The 24,375-nt window shown below is 39.4% G+C and overlaps 1 protein-coding gene across 2 annotated transcripts in view; it reads left to right on the top strand.

The window, feature by feature from the left end:
* The window catches only part of arid3c (AT rich interactive domain 3C (BRIGHT-like)), an 80,310-nt gene that overhangs the window by 29,836 nt on the left and 26,099 nt on the right, over positions 1–24,375 (top strand). For both annotated transcript variants that reach the window (XM_030061191.1, XM_030061190.1), the window contains one exon: positions 23,123–23,195. In XM_030061191.1, the coding sequence (XP_029917051.1) occupies positions 23,123–23,195 (73 nt within the window). The remainder of the gene's footprint in view (positions 1–23,122; positions 23,196–24,375) is intronic.

Here is a 24,375-nt window from a genome sequence, read left to right as displayed (position 1 = left end):
GAAAATTAGCAAGAAATGAGGAAAAAGTCACAAGAAAAAAAAAATACATGAAAATTCTTTATAATTATATATTTAAAAAAAATTAAAAATGACCACAAACTTAAAAAAAAAAGAAAAAAATACAGAGAAATAAAGTGAATAATTTTTAGAGGCTCAATGAAATTTTTCAAAGCAAACAGGCTCTTGGGATTTAAGCAGCTAATTATGTTTTGTTTGTTTAAATTAGAGAAGCACTTAGTTAAAGAAATGACACATCATGCCCTTAAAATCAGTCCTACAGTAGCGTCATTCTCACCCCCTCTCATTGCTGTTGAGTTCACACACTTTGAAGCTGTACATGACATTGCAGATTCACAAGTGGGAGAGACAGTTCTGTTTTCTTTGAGGCGATGTGTGACAGATTTTCACTAATACAGCCCCAACTGTCCTCTGGGTGTTTGCAGAGAACATAGGAACACCACATTTCAGTGGCATTGCCGTTTATGCATCCCACTATCCCTTTTTTCTGCCTTGTGATTTCTTATGGGAGGGTCATAATTGTGCGATGGGTCATCACGGATGGCTAACCACCTATCCGTTAGAATTTATTTATTTATTTATTCATTTGGTCGTTTGATTTAACCAGGAGGGTCCCACTGAGATGCAATATCTCCTCTTCCAGGGAATCCCAATCAAAACAGCAGCAAAAAGCTGAATGTTATAATTTAATGTTTGGTTTTTAAAATTACAATGTTTGCTTTCATCAAAAAACGAGCGAAAATTGTTCTTTAGCATGTGCACACAAATAGCCTATCCCAATGTTGTAAAGTATTTTGAAAACTGCATCCATTTCCCCTGCAGACGATTGCCTTTGTGTCTCGAAAGTGCTAGCAAGTCAGAGGCAGATCTTGACAGGACTTGTGAGGCCTGTTGTCTTTGCTGGTTTTGATGTCGGTTATCTCAGATATTCACTGTGACAAAGGCCAAATTGGAGGGGAGTGGTGACGGTAATATAAAATGCTTGGCTGATTGGAGGTGTGTTGACTAGACAGTTGATTTTTATCCTCCTCCTCTGAAGCACTGTAAGCCATCACTGAAGGGCAGCCAGGCATGCATGGCAAGTTTGCACAACCTATTGAAGCTCCAGTCCCAGAGGATTTGAGCCGGCTGACAGGGTGTAAGCTTCTCGTCTGCCTGTGTAGGTGTGGCTCTCAGGGTGGGGGTTGATGGTGTAGACTCAGACTCAAGATTAGCACCCGTGGTTTATGGCCATACAATTACCCATCATCTCATTCTACTGGCCTCCATTTGAGCCAGTCCATTTGGCTGATGAAGGCAATACCCTGGTAAATTCCTCCCTGAGAACGCAGACCTTTTAATTTGGCGTCCGTATCTAACCCTTTGAAATGACTCGCTGGCTGCTGAACTATTCACCACAGTAAAGCTGGTCAAAGGAGAGATGTTGACTTGACTGATATGACTTCGAGCCAAACATAGAAAGGGGGGATGGGTTGAAACTGACTTTTCTAGATTCCTCTTCTCAGTTATTGACAGTTTGACTCCTCGGTGGCTAATTATTGCTTGTCTGCTGTCATCCCCCTTTTCATGCCTTTGCTTGTCATATATGCAGGCCAGGAAGCATGTTAACATCTTCACTAAAGTAAAAGATTCTGAGCTTAGCGGATTCAAATTTGCAGTAACTTGAGAACCAAACAAGTTAAGCAATTTTGCAAGAATGTTACCAACTGAGTTTAACTGATTTCCCATAATGGTGCCGTTAGAGTTGTGTCATATAGGCCTATCACTTTTCCAAATTGAAATGTATTTTGGGAATAGGGAAAATACATCACCCACGTTCTTTGTATCACGGTATATTACTGTTGGAATTTAAAAACCTGCTTAAATGTGCTCATATTGTTAGAGGCTAAATACAGCATCCACAACATCAACTCAAACATGAGGGACATTTGATGTTTTTTGTTCTCATCTTCAGTAAATCATGCTCAATGTTGGAACTGTGGAAATCACCACATATCTTTAATGTCATGGCAACTACATTGGTGAAATGTTAGAACTTTGGGCCAAACTTTATGGGAACTGGTGAGTTTTTAGTTTGTGGTGTCACTAGCATCCCCAAACCCTCACACTAAACCAGTGTGTCGCCTATGGTTTTCATAGCTATGACAGATATTAGAACTGTAACAAAGATTGCAGTAGAAGTATTATTGAGGGTGGGTGCACTTCTTAAGGGCAAAGTCAAGAAGTAAAGAAGTAAAAAATACTGATCAAAAGAAAGAACAGTTCAGATAATGGACGGGGAAGGACAGGGGTGGTACCTTTCTCATGCGGATGTCAGCTTCCCAGTAGCTAGGATTGTTTGAATGTAGGTTTATCATGGCCTGGTCCCAGAGCAGGAGTACATTACTGGGACTCACATGCTTGTGTTGACAGAGACCTATCATCTGGTTTCCCTCTGCCACAGAGCAGCAGAGCACATTATCTTGTGCCCTGATTATTAGTCGCATGGTATTCTTGTGCAAAGTGGTAATCAGTTTAAGGACAATTATAAAGGGCTATGTTTGGCATGTATGTGTGGCTCTGGCTTTATAGTGTCCACACATGACTAGATTTAAGTAGATTTAATCTTGTCATTGTTATCTTGCCTTTTGACTGGGTATTGCAGTATCATTATGTGACTGTCTCCTAGGTGCCTGGTGTTGTGTCAGTGAACTTTCCTGGCAGGAAAGGCTGTAAAACTGCCAACCATGCCACATCATCCCACAGTGTTCAGACACAGTGTGTAGACTTTGTTTTAGAGGCAACATGAAAAGACGCAAAATCAAAGGAATGCAGCCAACAGGGTGAAATAGATGGGTGAGAACTCCAGTCTGGGCAGCATGGACTGAAGTGAAAAAGGAGTATATTGGTTTGTAATGTTAAAACTAACAGTATTGTTATTTATAGCATGCTAGCTGACAACATAAAGTAGCAGCAAGCAAATTGCCATTATAACTACAAAATGTTTCTTTTGAAAGCAGACCACAGTTATTGCATTTTTGGCCATGCACCAAGCTTAAACTAAGGTCAGGTATAATGGAGCTATTACTGCAAATGTGCTATGAATAAATGCTCATGGCTGGACAGACTGCAGCTGGGGTTGAAGCCTTAAAGCAAAACTTAACTTTGGGAGAGTGTTGGGTTTTATACTTACCTGGGTGCTGTTTGAGTCCATGTGGTGGTGAAATATCCTCATTAGTTGCTCTGTGCTCCCTTGGACTGCTAATCCAGAGTACTACATTTCTATCTCTCCATTTACTTCCATATTGGGTCAAAACAGCTCCCAGCATAACACTTTAAGCACATAAACAAATGCTAAAAAAGCAGATAATGCTTTCTAATACCCTTTCTTGTGTAATCACAATGATTTGTGAAAGTACTACCAGGTTGTTTCCTCCTGGTGCAAGGTTACTATATGGAAGTTACCTGTTGACGCTACTTGGTGGATTTACTTTCTAATTCAAATAAAAAATAAGAGAGGAGGTGTTTGGTTTTCTCAAAATAAATTAAAATAAAATAAAAAAGATACCAGGACTTTTTTTTTGTCTGAGGTTGTTCTCCTGAGGCCATTTGATCTGAGGGAGTTTTTGTCTGAGGCCGGTTTGTTTGATGTCCAGTTTGTACTAGACCTAAGACTTGACATTTTTTACTGAGACTTGAAGCCTTTAAGTCTCAGGAACGATGCCGCTTTGTCTGATGTCTGAGAACTGAAGCTGAGGTCTGAGGATGTCCTAAAGTGCACACCGCACACCTGGTTGGATTCTTCCCATCTGTCATTATGAGGCTGGGAGACAGTGGGTGATCAATTTGATTAGAGGACAGCATGGTGTGGCAGGGGTGTGGCTTATATCCTTCCTGGGAACAGAAGGGATTCATTCAGAAATAATGCAAAGATTCATAATTTTCAGCAAAGCCTTACCTCCTACCACTACACAGTATCTTGAATTGCCAAAACGCTGCATAATGGATTTTGAAAGTTTGAAATTTCTGTACTTGGCCAAGTAATGATTGAGTCATTGGTAATAATTCTCTAATCTGCAGGGAATTTATAGATTTCCCACAGATTTATTATGTTCATTTTGTGATATGGGCGAATAAGTAACTCATGTATTGCACCTATAAACATATTACCACCTCTATTAATGCTACCACTGCTTCTACTACTAAAAAAATACAACAAAAAGAAAATAGGAACGAAGAGCATCTATTCCATCTGAGCAACAATCTGCTATCCAGGTCTTGTTTGACCATTTAGTAGAATCAGCCTAGCACAGTGTAGGAGGAATTAAATTGCCACAAATTAGAGCCAATTTACAAACCGTTTGCCTCTTAACCAAGTCAAACAAACACTGACGTTTGTGCTATTCCTGGGCAGTGGGTGATTTAATTCAGGCTCCGCTTATAGCGTGGTCCAGATGGCTACCCTGTTGACCCATCTAACCCTCCATCCTGCTACAGCAAGACTAAACTAATCCAAACCACTGGACCTGGAGGCTTTTAATCACGCGTGCGTCTCTGTCATTAAACCTGAAGTTAATGTTTGAATAGAATTATGAGTTGACTGAGTTAATCAGAGAGGTCACAGTGGCCACAGACAGACAGGAAAGCTACACCAGGGTGTATTCACAGCACGTTGTCTAATAAAGTTGGGAAAAAGTAATGCTTTATCACTGTACATTAAACTAACCTTCTCCATTGGAACAGTTAAACATTACACAATTTATGGCCATGTGTAAGAGCCATGAATTTTACAACAAAGCCCCTAAAAATGAGTTGGTTTTTTTCTCATTTGGCAAACGTAATGGAAAATACTTCACGGTAGAGGTAGCCTAGTCATTGTGTAGATAAAATACACATACAACCACTGCAGTGGCATTTCTACACTGCTAATCTACTGCCCCACCACCCTTTCCAAATACAAATATGTACAACAGGAGCCATGTTTGACAGAGCCCTACTAAGTTTTTTTTTTTCTGTAATGAGTAACCACAAGGGTCTCTTGGACTCTTTGTAAAGTACCAATCTACAGCCATGCAAATTTGTTCAGAGAAGCACGCATTTTCTGCTCTGATGGGTTATAATCGAATGCTTTCTACTCTCAAAACAGTGGATAGAAAGAATAGGGCTGAAATAATGATTTTATTCTTGGACAGTGATATTACAGCTGTGCCATTGGATGTTGGCTGTTTGATTGGGGAGCCGAGAGCAAAAGCAATAGCTGAGATGTGTTTATTGATCATGGAACATGAAAGTCAGTGGAATACTCTAAAGGTCTCTGTATTGTTCCAGAAACACACTTCATAGTTACACAATCCCTTGCAATCATTTGAGGCATTCATTTAAAGTTGAGCCCAGGTTTATAAAGATGTCTTTTAAAAGTGAGTCACAGCATGATGGATTTGTCTTTGTATCCGCAGGCTAGTGAGCGGATAGCAGACGCCCTAAGGCAGACATGACCCATTACAAAACTATTAAGTTGAGCAACATTTAATGGCTGATTAGTGCTTTTTGGATGGTGAAGTAGTGTTGATAGTGACTAATTATCAAGCCACAAGAGGACAAATGTCAAAGATTAGACAAATTATGTTGAATTTCTAAGGATTATAGACTGAGGAGGGATGAGATGGTCAGATGACAATAGATTTTAAAATTAATCTTTTGCAAACAGAGCAGTTTCACCAGATTTATTAAAAAAACACATAGGAAAAGAAAGAAAGTTAAAAGAAAGTTAAATTTGTTATTTGTTTAAAAATAAATAAATAAAAGACCACAGGCAAGAGTTAATATCTCATTATCTACTCAGAAAACACTGTTGCCAACACTTTTTATTTGTGGACCTGTAATCTGTAAAATTAGACAACACAACTCAAGCTTTGACATGACATCCTTATTTGGTATTCACTTATTACAATTTGGTCTTTATTAATACAGTTAAATGCCCCAAATAGCAAGTAGTTAATGTGGGTGTTTCATTTGACGGTAAGTTTGCAGATTTGTGAGAATTCAGTTTGAACTGTCATCAGCACCCACAAAATATGTTATTTTAGTTCCATATCCAGGCATAATGTGGCATTTCAGAGACCAATCTTGCAATTTTTCAGGCCACTTCTTCATTTTACACATGATGTTTCTGATGGACTATAGACACGTGGTAAATGTTAACACCAGAGTGACAGACGGGTACTGTGGATAATCTCACTTACTGTAACTGGAACACAAGTGTTGGATGAGATGCAAAGTGATGAGATATGAAATACCAAATCCTGCCAGCCTGTAAAGTTCTCATATATTCAAGTGAAGTCTCCTTATCTAAAGAATGACTCCTGTTTAATTTGAGTGTACATGATTAAACTGTTTCCAACATAACAGTGACCATCAAGTCACTGTCTTTGCTTCGTACACTTTGGTATCTGTGAAGCTTGGAGCACTTGACTAAATGTTTTCTCTCTCTCTCTGTTTCATGTTGCTGTGTTGCGGCTGTTGGACTTTGTTCAACCCCTCAGGTAAGCAAATAACTTTTATCTCCATGTTTCGTCATCTTCACTCTTAGCGCCTCAGGTTTTAAAAAAAAAAAAAAGTTGGATGACAATTATTCGTGCAGTAACCATGCGTGCAGCTAGTTTTGCAGTACAAAGTAAAACATTCTAATTATTTTGTTGGTTACCTGTTTGTTTTACTGAAGTGATTACATTTGAAGATGCAATTGCAATTGAAAATGTATTGCATCACCTGTGGGAAACTTGCTGGAAAGGAGGAGATGGCACAGGCAGCTGCTGTAGCCACAGCAAACCAACAGATGCAGATTAGTAGGAGCTGGTGTTCCTGAGGGAGCCCAGTGATGTAGAGTGGACAGAGAGTTAAAAAACACAGCTAATAGTGGCTTACACTTGTGTGAATATAGTTCTGCGTTGGAGAGTCTGTGTGCACATTGAGCCAGTCACTGAAACACTGGACAGCAGTGTCAACATTTTATTAATTCCATGCTAATGACGCATGGATGAAAATAGAATCAGTTCTGCTTGCATTATCTGAAACATAGAGTTCACTCTTGGACAAACAGGCATGGTCCAAAGCGATGTTTGGGGATATTTTTCACCATGAATTTACTGACATCTAGCTGTCTGTAGAATTTGTGGATGAGGTGGACATCAGAACATATTTACAAACCTCCTCATCTCTCTTTGACCAGCTCCATATTGTCCTTACTGGAAATCAAACGCAAAACACAAAAGAAGCACAAAGTGGCCTCATGTCTACAGTGGCCTCTGCAGGAGTCACAGACGTAGATGTTGCAGCAGTAGGGGCATTAACTGGCCTCAGAATGGAACTGGGCATACCAGTATGGTGTGCACAAACACACAGAAGTTTTGTAAAACCTTTTTGTAAAACCATGAATCTGGTCACTGGAAGCTGTTTGGAAAAGGGTAGATAAAAAATACTTGGCAGGTGATTGGATGAACCATGTGTCTATCACAAGCTAACTTCAACGAATCAGATCAATGAACCATATAACGTAGTAGGAGAGTGTCGAAGAGGAAGCAACAACAAGCTGCAGCCGAGGGCACTTTGACAGCTCGCAAGGAAGTTGGTGAATTAAATGCATATTCAAAGAAGAAATACCCTCCAGTTCTGAGTGCTGGATACTCCAAATGCTAATAACTGTTAGCCTTCTGCCACTGAGCTGGACTTCCCCCCAGCTAACAGTCTTAAAAATAACCACCTAAATCCACACAAAATGTTAAATAAACAAAGTTTGAGTTTAATGACGTGTAGTGGAATTTTTACAGCCTGAAATGGCATAAAAAAAAAAAAAAACTGGTATCAATGGCAGAAGTATTTTCTAGTGTTGCCTAAGCTCTTACCACTTAATTTAATATACAAGTTTCCCTTTTGGACGTTCAGCGGAAAAACAGCACAAGTAGGAGGAGGAGATATCATGTCAGCAGTGTGACACTGGCCAGACTATGTGACCAGTGGTGCCCTTTGAATCCTAATAAGTTAGAATTAACATCAGCTAGGCCTCGAGTGGCTCCTTGTTTAGCTTTAACTTTTTTAAGAGCCGTAACTGTTGGTGGGGAATAAATGAATTGAGCACAGGAAAGAAAAACAAGGCTATCAGCAGAACATTAAGCAGGGGCCTGACATAGCATGAAGCGGCATTTTAATATCAAATGTCTAATGGCTGCTTGTCTGACACTGATTAACAGCTCTGGTCTCGATTGCATTCCACTTTGCCCAACAAGTTAGCTATTCTGGACCAAAGGGGGGGAAATGGGGACTGCTGGACTTAATAGAGGCTGGTTTGGGTTCCTGTTCTTGGGCACAGTATAGGCCATTTCCAGCACTAACACATCCTGTTTAATCTCCAAGGAAATTACATTCAGCCAGTGTCTGGATTAACCGGTGGTAGTAATAACACAAGACCAGTACTGAAAAAAAGAGGAGTAGCTATAAAAACTGCTGTCACTACTTTACCACTGAAAGAGATAGATGATAATGAATGATATTAATAAATGATATTATTTCACTTTCTCCCCATAAGAATTAAAGGGACTGAAAGTGAGCAAAAGTAGTTTGGGGTTTGTTCTGAAAATAACCTGATAAGTGACTCAAAGGCATGATACAATCCAAACTGGGGCTTTTGTGATCTGTGGCACCGCTAGTTATGACACATCATTGTTGTAATGCAGTGACTCTACTGATAGTTCATAAAACCTTTTCTAACACCCCCTGTCTGATAGCCCTTTCTTGGGAAAAAATCCTCTGCTCTGTTTGGAGTAAACAGAAGAGGAACTGGCCTGAGCAGCTATAGCCAGCATGCCTGAACAGACAGAAAAAAAAAGAACTGAGTACAGAAACTCAAAATCTAAGCAAAATGACACCTGTTACTGGCCACCAGAGCCCTGCAGAGAACTGTTGTGGGCCAGCATGGTGAAGCGGTAGAGGTGTGTGTGTGTGTGTGTGTGTGTGTGTGTGTGTGTGTGTGTGTGTGTGTGTGTGTGTGTGTGAGGTCACAGAGCCATTGAAATTGAGTATGACCTGTGTGTGTCAGCGAAAGCTGAAATATGGAGCAGGTTGCACCCATCCTATGACGCAGTGTATTGTACACGTTGGGTGCTGGTGCTGAGTGTGCATTTACATTCTGTCCTCTTTTGACGCCCCTCAACCACGACTGGTTGTTTTGGGAGGGGTGCATTGTATTAAATATTTGGCCTTCATTGTAGACTTTGTTTTCCCCAACCTACCCTCTCATAGTCATTGTCTTTCTTTAGTTGATCTCCCCTCTCTAGTTTGGCCTGTAAATTGTAAAATAAAATGGGACCGCATGGCTGCCCATGGTAGTAGTTTTAATTGTGAGCTGCCACTAGCAGCCGCTTGCACTGGTTCCCCTCTGCTTGAATGTGTGTTAATCAGTGAAATCAGGTCCAAACTCCATGGCACATGGTTGAAACCCACTGACCCATGTATTAACCTTCGAAACCCAGGAGCACGTGGATGAGCTTTCACATAAAGAAATTCACTTTATTTCTTTTTTCTTAAAAGGGTTTTGAATTTTATGGTAGTGTATCTTGTATTTAATTTTAAATATATAAGTATAATGATTAATATATTATATATTATTTATTTATTTTATTTTATTTTATTGGCTAATTTTCATTTTCATATATGTCATTTTTTGTAATTTTATTTTTTTTAATGGTTTCTTGCTTATTTTCAGGTCAGATAATTTTATCATTAGGTCTTTATCATTAGGTCATGTTTTTGGAAGAAATCGTGAATTTATTCAGGTTTCAAAGAAATCTTATATTTCAAATAATTTTGTTATTTTTTGCTAACTGTTTACTTTTTTCCCTGTTAGGGTAATTTTTTACTAAATTGCAGGTAACCTTTTTTTCTAACCCTTTTTGAAAGAAATCAAGTGAATTTGCTGATGATCAAAGGAAACAGTAATTGGAAACAGTAAAAAAAAAAAAAAAAAAAAAAAGCAAAAAAGAGCATTTTATTATGAAAGATTACATTGGCTCAGTAAAGAGGCACTGAACTGTGAACTGTGGAAAAGAGAGGGAGGGTGTTGATGGTGAGGGATTTATTGTAAAAAAAAAAATATATATATATGAGTTCATGGAAATAGCACACCTGTTTTGGACTTTGACTGTTAAATCTATTTTTAATGACAATGCATGGCATTCTGTTTTTCATGTGGGGATAATCACAACCGCAGCCTTGAAAGCTGAAGGATAAACATGCAGTTACTGTGGGACAGACCAGTAAAAGGAAAAGGGCTTTGCATGAAAAATATCACAGTTGGTTTGTAGATTTAGTTTTGTAAGCTCTTGTAAAGTTGAAATTTCTTGCATATCCTGCTGCTTTGTTCAGCAGTTGAGTGTGAGTGTGTGTCTGTGTGGGTGGGCTGGCTATGTGTTTCTTTTAATCATTTTTCATATTTCATATTTTATTCATTGACTGATAAGTTTGCCTAAATGGAGCTTAGCACACTGAGCCTGTCTGCTGTATTATGATGTAAATGTGGTAGATCAATCCCAGTTGTTATTTTAGTATCTTAATTTTATCTTCCTATATTTTCCTGCCAAGTCCATATTCAATTTAATGCAATGAAATCGTTTCAAATGCATTGGTCTCATTAAATAAGACTTGACAAAAACCTGACTGTGCAGACCTTGATACCCACAAGAAATCATTCACTGAAATAGGAAAGTCTGTGCAATATCCAGTCCAGCGCATTGCAGAACAATTATATTTAGGCCTTGGACACTCTCTAGTTCTGCACGAAAGGCGCTTACATGAACAACGTGGCTCCATGTCAAGCCTCATTTTCAGTCACCTTTAGGAAGAAATGGCAAAATGTCTGACTTCCTCTTTAAAGCCTTTCCCATTAAAAATGGCTCAGTGGTGATAATGTTTGCTTTGCTGGTGAAAGCTCATGGGATGATCTCCAAAAGGTTAGCCGAGCGACTTCTTGTGTTGCATGACAAAACAACTGCTGAGCTACTAGTCTAAACTGTAACTGGTGCATGACAGCCACTGGTTTCTCATTGTCATTGCAGGCACTGTCGGTGCTTAGATATACTGAATAAGAATTTGAAAATAAATTTACATATGCGTAAAATGCTTTTTATGCTGTAAAGAAGTGGGGAAAAAGTTGTTAAAACAGAGTTGAACTTTGGGATTGAGTGTTAAGTTATATAGTTCCCTGGATGTGATATGAGTCCACATGGTGCTAAAATATCCTCATTAGTTGCTTTGTGATCCCCTGGGCTGCTAATCCACAATACACACACACACAAAAAAAAACAAAAAACAAAAGTGAACAAAGTGGATTATGCTAATATAGCAAACAACAAGCCCTGGTACCCATTTTTTCATGTAGTTATGATTATTTGTGAATTTGTCTACTATTTGTCTACTTTCCAAATAACAAGTAAAAAATTGTTATTTGGTCGTCTTGTTTCCATGTGGACTCATGTCATGTCCAGGGAGCTAGACAACCCAATTTTATAGCAAAGCTGCATTATGCTCTATAGGACATTTTATAAAAGGACATAATGCTATAATGGTGTTACTATGTATCACGATTTTAACATGGGCTGCATTGAAAAATGTTGACCCTATCCATTAATTTATATGATAAAAAGGGATGGACAAAAGGCTTTGCATGATTGGTGTGATAAATGGTTCAGTCTCATTTAAAGCAGAACTGAACTTTGGGTTACATAGTTACCTGGATGTTATGTGAGTCTGCATGGTGGTGAAATCTCCTCATTAGCTGCTCCATGCTCCCCTGGACTGTAAATCTATGTCTCCATACACTTCCATAGCACAGCAAAATGGCCTCCAAAATAACACTTTTAGCACATAAACAAACGTGAACAAACCGGATTAGGCCAATGTAAAAAGCCACAGCTATTAGTATTTTATAGTATTGTAATTGCAATAATAGTAGGAGTGCTGTCCTGAATACTTATCTGTTTCGAGGGCTCAGCACCCACTATTAAAAGATCTAAGTGTGGGCTGAGTGTGTTTTGGACTATTGAAAATAATTACCACCAGTTACTTCTCCTTATCACATAATTACATATTACATATCAGGCATTTACTGTGCTGTAAACTAAGGTACTTTAAAACAAAACAAACAAAAAAAAAAAACATGTTGGCATCTAAATATGGTCTGCAATGAAATATGAAGATATTTTTTTTCTTGTCAAGCTGCTTTAAACAGTCATCAATTTATATGTTGCAATGATTATTTTTTTTTTCCTCCTTGTGAACTTTGCCTTCGACCTTTTTTCCACCGCACACTGATCTCTAAAGCAATGTATGAACCATTTAATTACTAAGCACAAATACTATGCCGGCCTCTTTGTGTAACCAGGCTCTATTGACTGTCTATAATCCATCAACACACACCAAACATGCATGTCACATTAATTGTTTGGGGGAGGCAATTTGTGGTCGGTCCAGATCTACTGAGCTCTTTTGAAATTCACATTCTCATTCAATAGAGAAAGCCTCCCGAATCAAATTAAGGCCAAGTGCCATTGTCCTGTTCTCCCTGTTTGGATTAAATGTCTACCCCTTTGCTTAGTTATCTCGAGTAGATATCTGCATTATGGATAATAGCAAACAGGTGGAGTTCCATATTGTAAACCTAGATTCTCAGTCATTGTGTGAGCATTTTCTTATGTGTTGCAACAAATACATTTGCACTCTTGCATTTTAAATATAACTGACACAAAAACACATCAGAAGGATAAAAAGGCAGTGAAGGTACAAAATGGTAATTTGGTGAGTGAAATGATTTACTGTGCGTTGTATCTGTCTTTCTAGCCTGAGGCCATGTTGGCCTTTGAAGTGGTCTAGATGAAGGCAGCCAGTCTGGTCTGGGGCATTTGAAAGCTGGTTATAATGGGGCTGGTCATTGTGTTACAACACAGAAGGGGCAGTGGCCATGTCGGCTCTTTTACCTTGACCTCTGTAGCTGCAGCTGTTCCACATTGACTCGTACACATTCATCTACTCACACACTACTATGAACATAATGGCTATTACAGCACATGCATACTCACGCGGTGACATTTTGGACATTGATTTGATTTTAAGCATTTCTTCTAGACAGCAGAGGTTGAAGGGGGGACAAGATGGGGTTAAGCATGTCAGTCTGATCAACAGTAAACTGCCGACATTGCACATTATGTTACAGTGTGACTTATATGTTCATATGAAATGAAAAAAAAAAAAAAACTGAAATGTTGGTCACTACAAAGGGAATGGTGCTCTAATGAGAAGTATTAGTGCCTTAATCAAAACCTAGTGATGGAAAAGGAAAAAGATCTGGAGAATTGCAGATTACAGTGGTTTAAGGTAGAAAGTTATTGCAGCAATCAGTACAAGTGAAGAATAAGACCTTTGCAGCCACAGTGGCAGCAAGTTATTCATAGGACAAACAGGTACAACTGGCTTTGGACTACTTGCAGCAGAGAGCACCTTGGCAAAAATTATATACAATATATAAGAAGTAAATAATGTAATGTAATAAAATTAAATTACCAATAATTATTTACTGCTACAACTTGAAGCAAAACTGAAGTTTGGTCAGTTTAATTTTGACAATAGTCATGTAAGCGCTGTGAGTCCACACGATAGTGAAATCACCTCAGTAGTTGCTTCGTGCTCCCCTGAACGGCTAATCCACAATACTGTTTGCCATGTAATCCCTAGTTAACTATACAATCATTAATAGAACACTTTACCAATGCTTTAACTCGCATTACTTACTAGCATTACGTGTTACCCTCAATGAAAGAGTAAATCTATGTTAGGCAATATTACGTGAAGCTCAGAGACAAAATAATCTTAGAAATCCAACAGGAACCTTGTGAAGGGAAAATGTGTCCATCATTTCTATTAACTCACTTTTTTCTTCGGTTTTGGTTTCTATAAGTAATCCACAGGGGAGAGGAGTGGCTTTGTGTGTTCACAAATGTAGTTAGTGCTTTCGACCCTCCTCCTGTGATCAGAAAATCACTTAGCTATCAAGCCCACTTGCAGCAACTTGAGAAGTCCAACAAGCAACACCTTATATTGTAAAATGACACAACTTACCTTATCAGGAAAGTATGGATTTGGAAATAAATCTAATTGCTAGCCACATGTTTGCATATGAAATTTGAATTGTATGAGAAAATATGAAATGGAAAAGTCAGTCTTCCCATGTAACTGCAATGGAAAACAAGCTGTAAGCTGTAGGGTCCATTGCTAGTCTCTGGTGGTCACTATCACAGGCCTTTCAGACATGGCAGTGCAACAAGGGCCTAATGAAAACGCTTCAGGCTCCTTGATACACCAGCACATGGACATGCTGGCCCTTCTGGCAAGCGTGAAAATACTGTCCAGCGAGTCACTTTGACAGCCTTGTGTAACCAACCAGGATCAACCCTTAGATCACCTTGTAGGGGAAACTCTGCACCCATCATAAACTATGTCTAGACAGAATGAGGTTAGCTGATTAGGTGACTATCTGCCTGGCCTGTTGTCTGACCAGGACACACAAAAGGAGTTGGAGTACATTGACAATGATCCTCTTCTTTTTCCATTCTTTTCCTTGACAAGTAAGCCTCTTTCAATGCCCTGTTTGACTGGCAGATTTGGCCACCTGGCTGAATAGAATTAGCAGTATTATAACTTCCTTCTTGTTTAGGCCTATATATCAGGCTGCTAATATAACACAAGAACAACTTCCAAATGTTGCATGTCTTTTCTGGGTTAATTTAAATCAGACTTTACTCTTGTATCACAGAATTTTCAAGCTTTTTTTTTTAATCAAAAATGGATGAAGACAAAGCCATAAATTATGACCTATTAAAGGAAAACAAACAGAGAAAACTGCCCCATGTTGTGCTACTAAATTCATATAATGAATTTTCCATCCTGTGTTTCAGAAAAAAATGACTGTGTTTTACCCTTGGCTGGGCACAACAAGGTTGGATGTAGATTTTTTTCAGAGAAATCCTCAAATTACTTCATGGTGGGCCTCCGTTTTGTTAGGGGGTGGGGTCTTTAAGCAGAATAAATCAGACAAAAGTGGAACTTACTGTCTGACAGGAATTTGACTCACACCAGTCCTCTGTATCTAAAATATGGGGTAATAGAAGTTTTGCAGGACCAGATGTTATCTGAGGGGAGAGAAAAGATCAGTTGAAAAGCAGACACATTCACTGGGCTCCCGGTGTGCATTTACAGCCCTTCATGGTTACAGCAGTCGTTTTGGTCTATGGTAAATGACAAGTCTCAATAAGCTAATGAGACAGCAGAAATGCTCCAAATGCATTATTTATGTCTTCAAATGAGGACGGCTCCTCTACTCGCTTAACACAGTGAGGTCACTAATACGCACCATGCACACACCCTTTCCATATCAAATGTTGGGTGACTGTCTATCAAAGAAGACATGCTGCCAAGATCACTTATATGTATTGAATAACAGATACCACACATCTGGAGAAAACGTTTTTCAGAAAATATATTTTTTTTTCCAACTGATATGCATGTCATTTTGAAATTTATATAGTGTTTCAACAGGATATGAAATTTAGCCAACACAGAAATGTTCATAGCAAGTCTGTCCTCATCTGAAAAAGAGACGGCTAACATTAGGGGTGATCAGTTCTCCCACATCAGACACATTTTTAAAGGAGTAGACAGTGCACTCTACTCAGTTAACGAGAGGAAAAGCATCTAGCATCCTCCAACTGGTGTGTAATCCAAAATCCATATCGAAAATATGATTGGGATTTGCAAGATAAACCAAAAACAGTCGGTGCTACACAGCCTCACCAGCTGTACCAGGGGTAGGTGGAGTTTTTGGTTGGAGTGAAGACCTGCAGCCTCTTGGCTCTCCATGGCACATGGTTGCCTCCCCCTGAGCTATATGGTTTTATTCCACAAAATAAAATTCATCACGTAGCATCATCTTAGATCAACACCAAAATGATGCCAGTGGACGCGTTTAACCCCTTTAACAGAACACAGTATTATCTATTCAGCATAGCCTTTATTCAAGCATTTTTCAAAAAGCCTTCTATGCAAGGCATACAAAATGAGACAAAGTGGTGGCAGACTGGAAACCTAGAGGCCCAGGTTTGACCAGCATCATGTGAAAAAGTCTTTGAAGGCAATTTGAAGGTGGTCTGAGTTCACTCTGTGTTGATGGCTCTTTTATATCAAGTGAGGATTTACAAGATGGAAGGCAGACATCAGGATTAGGCTTCTGTTGCCTCTTTCCACAAATGATTCATGGCACAGAATAAGGGGGAGAGATCAGCGTTTAGGCCAGTATATCTTACAGCTCTAAATCTACTGCTGCTTTTCTGCCTCTGTCTTTTATGTGACTCGGATCACCAATTTACTGGGATCATGTAGCCGAGCTCTGAACAGGAAGTGGTAAAAGTTTGGAACATGATCTGATTGCTGTCAAGATTAACCTGTATTTACTTTGTTTTACCTGACATTTTTTATGCATGGCTCTCTGATTCGTGTGTCCTCCCCCCTCGTTCACTGTAGCATGTAAGCTAATAGTGTGTGTGTGTGTGTGTGTGTGTATGTGCATGAAACCTACAGTGTCTACCTTCACAGCCGCTCCCAGTAAAATAACACTTAGTGCCGCCAATATGTGGTCAGCTGGTTGCCACTTAATCCAGTGGAGACACACATCGCCTCTTCATATTAGTTTACACATCTCATTATGTCAGTGCAGTGTGTGTGCGTGAAGTGTGTGTGTGAAGGAGGAAAGCACTAGCAGCATGATGGGATTGGCACTAAGCCAACTGGAACGTTGCCAGCATGACCAGACAGCAGTAGCATTGTTGCCCAATTGACTCTCACACACAAAACGCGCGCGCGCGCACACACACACACACACACACACAAGCATATGTGCTCTGTTCAGTCCTTCAGGCCTGTTTTGAACAGCTGGGATCACCGGGATAAAAAGTCTCTCTCTTTTTCTCTCTTTTTGGATGACATCATTTAGCCTCACAACATCCAGGCTGATGCTGCCCACATCAGTTTGAATATTTAATATTTTCATTTAGTTTCAGGGGTTCACTAGTTTCTGAAGTAACTTTAGCTGCCTTTATTCTTAAGTCACATTTTCAGCCTTTTGCTGAAGTATTGTTAAGTAACATTAGTTACCGTCCTATGAAGTAGTGTTAGATACATTTCTCTGATGGAACGTTAGCTACATTATATTTTCAGTGGCATATTGCAATCACAAGTAACAATAAAACATTATCAGAATATTGTGGTTGTCTTGACTTTAACCCGTAAAGCAGATATGGGGAACCTTTTTCCTATCAAGGGCCATTGCAATTTTCGAAACATCCAACATACAAAATTACTCATTTAAAATGTATCACAATAATTTTATTAATATTTTAATATCAGTAATAAGAATTGAATTGTTAAATTGACATGCGTGTGATGGCGTCTGTTCTCCAGGTGTGGGCCAGTCAGTCTTGAGTGGAACTGAGTCTTTATAAGAGTCAGCATTGAAAACAACTGCTCACAATGGCAGGCTGTCCCAAATAAAGGTGCAAATTTCAGTTTAGTTCAGGACATACATAAAGTCTATAGCTGGCTCCACATTAAACGATGCAGCAAACACGTTCAGTTCCTTTTGTTTCGTTTCTGAATGAGGTTTCAGCTTCGTAGCCATTAAGCTCGCTCGCCACAAAACCAGCCTGCGTAACGTTGTCTCTGTCAGAACGCTGCTGGGAACCCAAACTCCGCCAAAGAGCAGTAACTTTATCCAAGCACCTTTGTCCTTGCAGCTCATCCAGGATAGCCTTTTGAGAGCTGTCATGGCGCTCAAGATTGGCCTTTTTCATCACTCCAAGTGCTCTCCCACAAACCAGCCCTGGCACACTGGCTTTTACTTCAACACAAAAATGATCACATGTTTGTTCTCTTGGAAAGTGCAACATTCTGCATCTGCTTTTCTTTTCTCGATAGTCGCCATGATGCATGTGTACGATGACATGTACTATTGAACTGGACTATAATGGATCAGCTGCTGTTACTGTTTCTGTGCAGCGAGATAGAACCGGCTTTAGTTCAACTTAGTATCTAACAGACCATTCTTTAAACAATTTTTCCAATGCATGAGCCAGGTAGGTGGTGAAGAAGCATGTTGTCGGCTGCCTGGCCCATAACAGACTGGGGGAAACACTGGAAACTGAGGCTGCAGCATCATATGATGAGAAATCCAAAGTTTTCCCCATTGAAACAATTCAGAGAATTCAGACGTTTCAGATTCACTTATAGGAGGTCAGGCAGAGGAGAAGGCATTTTTGATTTATTCATTTGGACATTCGAGATGTCACAGCTTGGTCTGGGATCTTTGTCACAAGTTTTCTTTCTGATCCAGATTTCCTGTTTATCTTCACCGTCAAACTGCGAAAATGCAGAAAAAATAAACAGAAGTCAAAATGCATAAAGGCCTTTAAATAACTCCAGAGCCGTTTCATAGCGTCACACATCCCCATTTTTGCTCCACAAATGGTTGCAGGGGAAAGCATTTCCAAGTTCAGAGTGGACGGGCTCCCCTCAGCTGACTGCGCTGAATGGCAGCCGGTCAACCCGAGAGCCTCCAGGTTCAACTGAACCCAGTGTCCTTGCAGGCCTCGGCTTGCCTTCCCTCTCAATTACTTTTGACACAGAGAGGGAAAAAAGCAAAACAAATGGGGTGTCGAGAGGTGTTCCGATGGACAGGAATGCTGCCCGGTCACTTTTTCTCCCTCCCAATTCTCGTCTCTTTTCATTTCAGCAGGCTGCAAAGGAGAACAACAATCTGACAGAGCCGAGCGGGGAAACTCTGTGGTTACTGCAAACTTTAACTAGGATGTGGGCACTTGAGGGCTGAAATGGAAACAGCAATGAGTTTTGAGAAAATGTTATGAATGGAAAATCAGTCATATCACCAAGACGATTGTGGATAAAATGAAATTAATGTAAATAGCTCCCCCTACTGAGATAAAAACAACATGGCTAACATTACTTAATGGATTTATTAAACATTAAGTCGCTCTAATGCCATGGGTGTGTGTGTCTGTGTCTCTGTGTGTGTGTGTGTGTGTTATAGACTGTATAAAATATATACAATCTATATATACAGTCTTTCAGTGTAAGCAGTTGAAATCAATTATAGAGTAATAAAACACTCGTTGGACTTATCATTTTCTTAAACTGACCTCAATAATTCTGAAATTATTGATGATTAGGTTTATTTGGAATAGCCTGCAAAAATGAGGGTGCAGCTGATACAGAATTTTGAGGGCTATTAATTATATTTTTGTTGTCCATATTTAGATATAAATTATCTTCAAATGCAACTCTCAAAATTAAAAACTGAGTATTCAGTGTTTTGAAGACTGCACAAGCCTGTGTAACAGCATAAAAAACTAAAACATACCTTCGTAACCCGGGATAATTATTATCAACAACAATAATTATTAGTGTTATCATAATAAGCATGCTAACACGTGTGTATTCTGATTAAAAAATGTCTCATCAATTTAGAGTTTCTCATAGACAACCTATTGATCAGTTCTACAATAGATATTTAATTAGGCTCTGTCACATCCATCACATGAACTGGACAAAAGGACAAGCTTCCTAAGCTTCTGGGATGCATCAATCATTATGATTTTATCTTTGCATGTGCGTACACTTGACAGGTGCATGATTGATTTGAATTGGCAAGGAAACGTTATAACTGTTTTGTTGTTAGTGACGCTTTTACTCTACTGCTTGCTTCGTGAGAGATTTGATGGCTTGTGCAGGTGCCTTGATATAAGGTAACATGATGGAATGATGCATGCCTCTTTATTCATCTTATTCTAGATACTTTAACAAAAAGTATTAAAACATCCTAGTTGAAGAGCTATTATCTTGCTAAAATTTAACTTATATCTACTTATATCTGTGGTACAGATAATAGAGCCATGGCAGTAGATTCAGAATAACAGATTGGTAGATCCATGCTTGTAGACATATGCCAGTGGATCCATTTTGTAGATTCATACTAATACACCCATGCTGGTAGATTCATGTTAGTAGATCTATTTAGAAATTCCTACTGGTAGACCCATATTAATAATTTACACATGTACACTCAGTGTCCACTTTATCAGACCCACCTGCACAGCCTAATGCAGGTCAATGCAACAGCTCTGCCATAAATTCTACTGTTAAGAAAGGTAGAATTCATGGCAGAGCTGTTGTAGATGACATATTTAAAATGTACCTGTTCTATCAGAATTGGGTGTTTTAAAGGGGTCTAGAGATTCTCTAGTGTAAGTTTGTAACAATTTTTCCTACTCCATGAGACACTCTGGAGTGCAACAGTAGAATAACATCTTCTGTAATAATGTTCAGTTTTTAATGACATTGTGGAGAATTGTGTAAATTGTGTAGCACAGCTTAGCAGCATGAACAGCATAACATGGCACCTCCACCACCTCCTGTCTAGTTTTCATCTCCTAGGATGCACGACTTGTGAATGGAATTTCTCTGGCCAGGTATCCCAATGTGTTTGGTGTGCCAGGAATACACAAAAAATAGAATGGAAACTTGGAATGGGACCCACTTGGTCCTGATAGGCTCATATTTGGTTTCGGTGAATTATCTCATGAAACGGACACCAAAATCTTGTCCTTGGCCTACAGATTCCAAACTCACTGGCCACTTGATTAGGGACACCTGCACAACCTGATACAATTGTTCTGGCATGATGTTTACTTTTATGATACCTATAATGATCAGGTTTTCTTTTTGCCACAGTAATAGAGGTGTTCATTCACTTCTATATTTGGCATCGAGCTCATAGTAGAGCTCAATGCCAGCTGTTTCCAATATTCTGTCCCCCCCTCATGTATATAAATAGGGAGGACAAAAAAATAGAAACACCTCTCAGTATAATGTAGTCCAGTACAAGACCTCTGCAAACTACAACCTCAATAATAAACATAGAATTAAATTATATTACATTAAATTAAATTAAATTAAATTTGCACTTTTCTCCACAATGTCTAGAAGAATTTCTAGACCCTTTTTAAACAACCAATTCTGGTAGAACAGGCATATTTTAAACATGTCACAATTAAAAGCTATAAAGACTATAACATTAATTCAGCTGTCAACATTTTAAGGGTGAAGGGTTTGCGGTATATTAACGAAGAAGAAGAAGTTCATTTCAAAGAAATTCTAATTCATATTCTTTAAGTCAGCTCTCAAACACATGTGTCTGCATGTGTGTGTTTGCTTCCATGCACACGTTCATCATTACGTCCACATATATGCTTGCACTCTGTGGGCTTCGCAATCGATTCTGTGGCATTGTCATCCGCCGTGCATTTGTGCACTTAACATTTTTGCCGCGGCTTGCTGTTCCTTTACCTTTCGATATTCCCTCACCATGGACCGCCTGCAGTGTAGTACTCATAGCGCTACCAGCCCACCCCCACTACCACCCAACCTCCAGAAGCCCCCCCCATGGCTCTCTCCCAAGTGCTGACCTGCATTGGTCCTTTAATATTGGTGACAGCTAATACACTTCTAAATGATCAGTTATTATCTCAGGGGCCTCGTCCACAGGGCCCCACTGATTCCAAAGGTCATCCCTCTGTCTTCCAGTATTGATCGGGTGGGCCTGTTAACGTGGCTCTGGCCCTTATTGAAAGTGAACGTTGCCACTAACATATTTCCATCAGCTGTATCTGGCCAGAGAAACCCATTTAAAAGCCTTTTTGACTCTGTCACCGCCCCAGTGAATAGGGCAGGATGAGGAGCATAATGGATATGCCAATAAGGAAACTAGGGCTACTAAAATATACCAGGAGCCGCGTCCAAGACAAGCAAAAGATAAAAATCTCAGTGAGATATTATGGGATTTACTTGTATGCATTTTTTTTTTTTTTTAATGGAGGTTTAAATCAGTTTGCAATGCCCTCCATATAAATGAATCTCTCATTTGGTAATACTATGATACACATTTCAGAAAATGTGGTTGCTTAACCTAGTGGCTATTATTGTATCTGATCACAACCATTATCTTGTCAAATGTGAATTATTTTTCATTTATACAACTTAAAAATAATTGAAAATGCTGTCTATGTTGGACAATTTTGCAGATGTATTTTCAGTTTCTTTAAGACCCAATTTCCCTTCAGGGATCAATAAAGTATTTTTCATTCTGAGTCTGATTTTGTCCCTTTATTTGTCTCTCTTGAACTCTTTGCGATGAGATACACATTTGAACCAGTGTACGCCAAAATAGCAAAAAATGGGCTAACACCTCAAAGGGTTAAAGATGGTGAGTCTTGGAAGCGTGACGGTTGTTTGTTTATGGCTTACAAAGACATACCCTCACAGGGCTCCCAGATGTGAGAAAGCTATTCATGTTCCATGGCAGAAATGTATTTTCCTGATATTGTTCTAAGTCAAGTGTGGCACGCATGTCTTTGTGTTGAAAGCGATGTGCCTGGGCGCTTTACTTTCCTGATCAGTAGATGCCGTCTGATGGACTTACAATGCCCAAGGTTACTCAGATATTGCCTCTAAGAAACTCTTTGTTTCAGTATGACCCTGCTCACACTTGATTTCAGCATGCGTTTCAGGTGATTGGATCACAGGTGGACAGCGCAAAATACAAGTGTGCACAACTGCAAAGACGCATTGTGATCCTGTCATTCAAACCAGTTGCAGAAGTGGTCTGTTGCACGTTTGACCACATATCATTTGTAGCATAAGCGCTAACGTGCCCTGATGCGTTCACAGTAACGGTTCGCACTCGGTGGTCAGATCACCCCAGCCTGTTTACACGCAGTCAAAACCGAGTGTAAACAGGGTGCATGTCAAAAGCCTGAACACCTTATTGTTCTGGAGACTCAAAAGGCTTCCCATCTGCCATCGATCATGCATTTTCTTTATTGTTATCAAAGTTGGTGTTCGCTATCTGTGGCGAGAAATTTTGTTTACTTGTAAACTGACGTCTTTATCTTTTTCTTTGCAGCTGTATGAATTGGACGATGATGAAAAGCGCAAAGAGTTTCTTGATGACCTTTTCAGTTTCATGCAGAAAAGAGGTGAGTGCAGGAATGTGTTTTCTCTTTATTAAAGACACATATTCACTTCCATACAAACCTGTTTCCTAAATGCTGAGCGTTGGAACAAAGGTTATTTACCTGACTGGAATGCATGGAGTCCATGGCATGATCTTTTTTTTTTTTTTTTTTTTAATTTAAATTTAGTCTCAGGATAGGTACAGTTGCTTGATCATTTTTTCTTAAGAAAGTGCCTTGTGGAAACATATTTTCTTTTTACTCAAAGATGGTAAACTGCAGTGGTAATTGGCCCTGGTAGGGTTTCCTGCTGAAACTTTGGTTCTCTATAGCAGACAGTGATGGGGCACAACAGCCTTGTTTTATCATTAGTCTGAGGTTATACGAAAACAGACCAGAGGGGAAGACAGCACAAGGCAACATCCTGGCATTCACAGGCCTCGCCACAATGAAATGAATTCCCTGGTTTTATTGGGCCACCAGTAAACTCATCGTGTGTTTTCCCAAAGTGAGGATTCTGTGCTCGGCAGGTTTTTATTGGGGAAATAGATCTGTGTTCAGGGCCTTGCATAATATGAGGAAGTTAACCACCCATGAGAGAATAAAAGGCACTGCCATTCACAATGAACATCCATTTTTAGGAGCACAACACTCGCATGCCATGTTTTTCTTTTGGATTTCAAGCTCTGCACACAATGTTTTACAGGCCTGCCACTCAGGGTTTTTTTTTTTTAATTCCCCTTTTGAATTATGGCTGTCTGTCACTCTATTTGTTCTTGAAGTATGAGAAAAACACATAAGGTTCTGTTTGTATTTCATGTATTTTGACTTAGTCTAAACGATCAAATTAAGATGTACCAGCAAAAGCTGCCAAACTTAAGCATCATCTTTAGTTGATAGTATTTTTTTTTTTTTATGGTTAAAGCTACGCCTAGGACGCATTTTCAGACACCTCTTCCTCTTTCAGATGGCTCTTGCAGCCACAGGTATATTCACAGCGCATTCAAATGATCTCAGCTGTGGTTGTGCTTATTTACAGTATCAGACTTGGTAAATCACCCGCTAATTTACATTGGTAATTTGTGTTTTGCCTCATAAATGGGTGTGTCGCTGGTTTTACTTGAAAAAAATCCTCCGACGTACAGAAAGGGGAGAGACTAAATTGACATAGTAGACATGCATGTCACAGGAAGACGTGCCCCTA

Source organism: Myripristis murdjan, chromosome 9 (assembly GCF_902150065.1).
Source record: "Myripristis murdjan chromosome 9, fMyrMur1.1, whole genome shotgun sequence".
NCBI lineage: Eukaryota > Metazoa > Chordata > Actinopteri > Holocentriformes > Holocentridae > Myripristis > Myripristis murdjan.
This window is presented reverse-complemented; position numbering and strand designations above follow the sequence as displayed.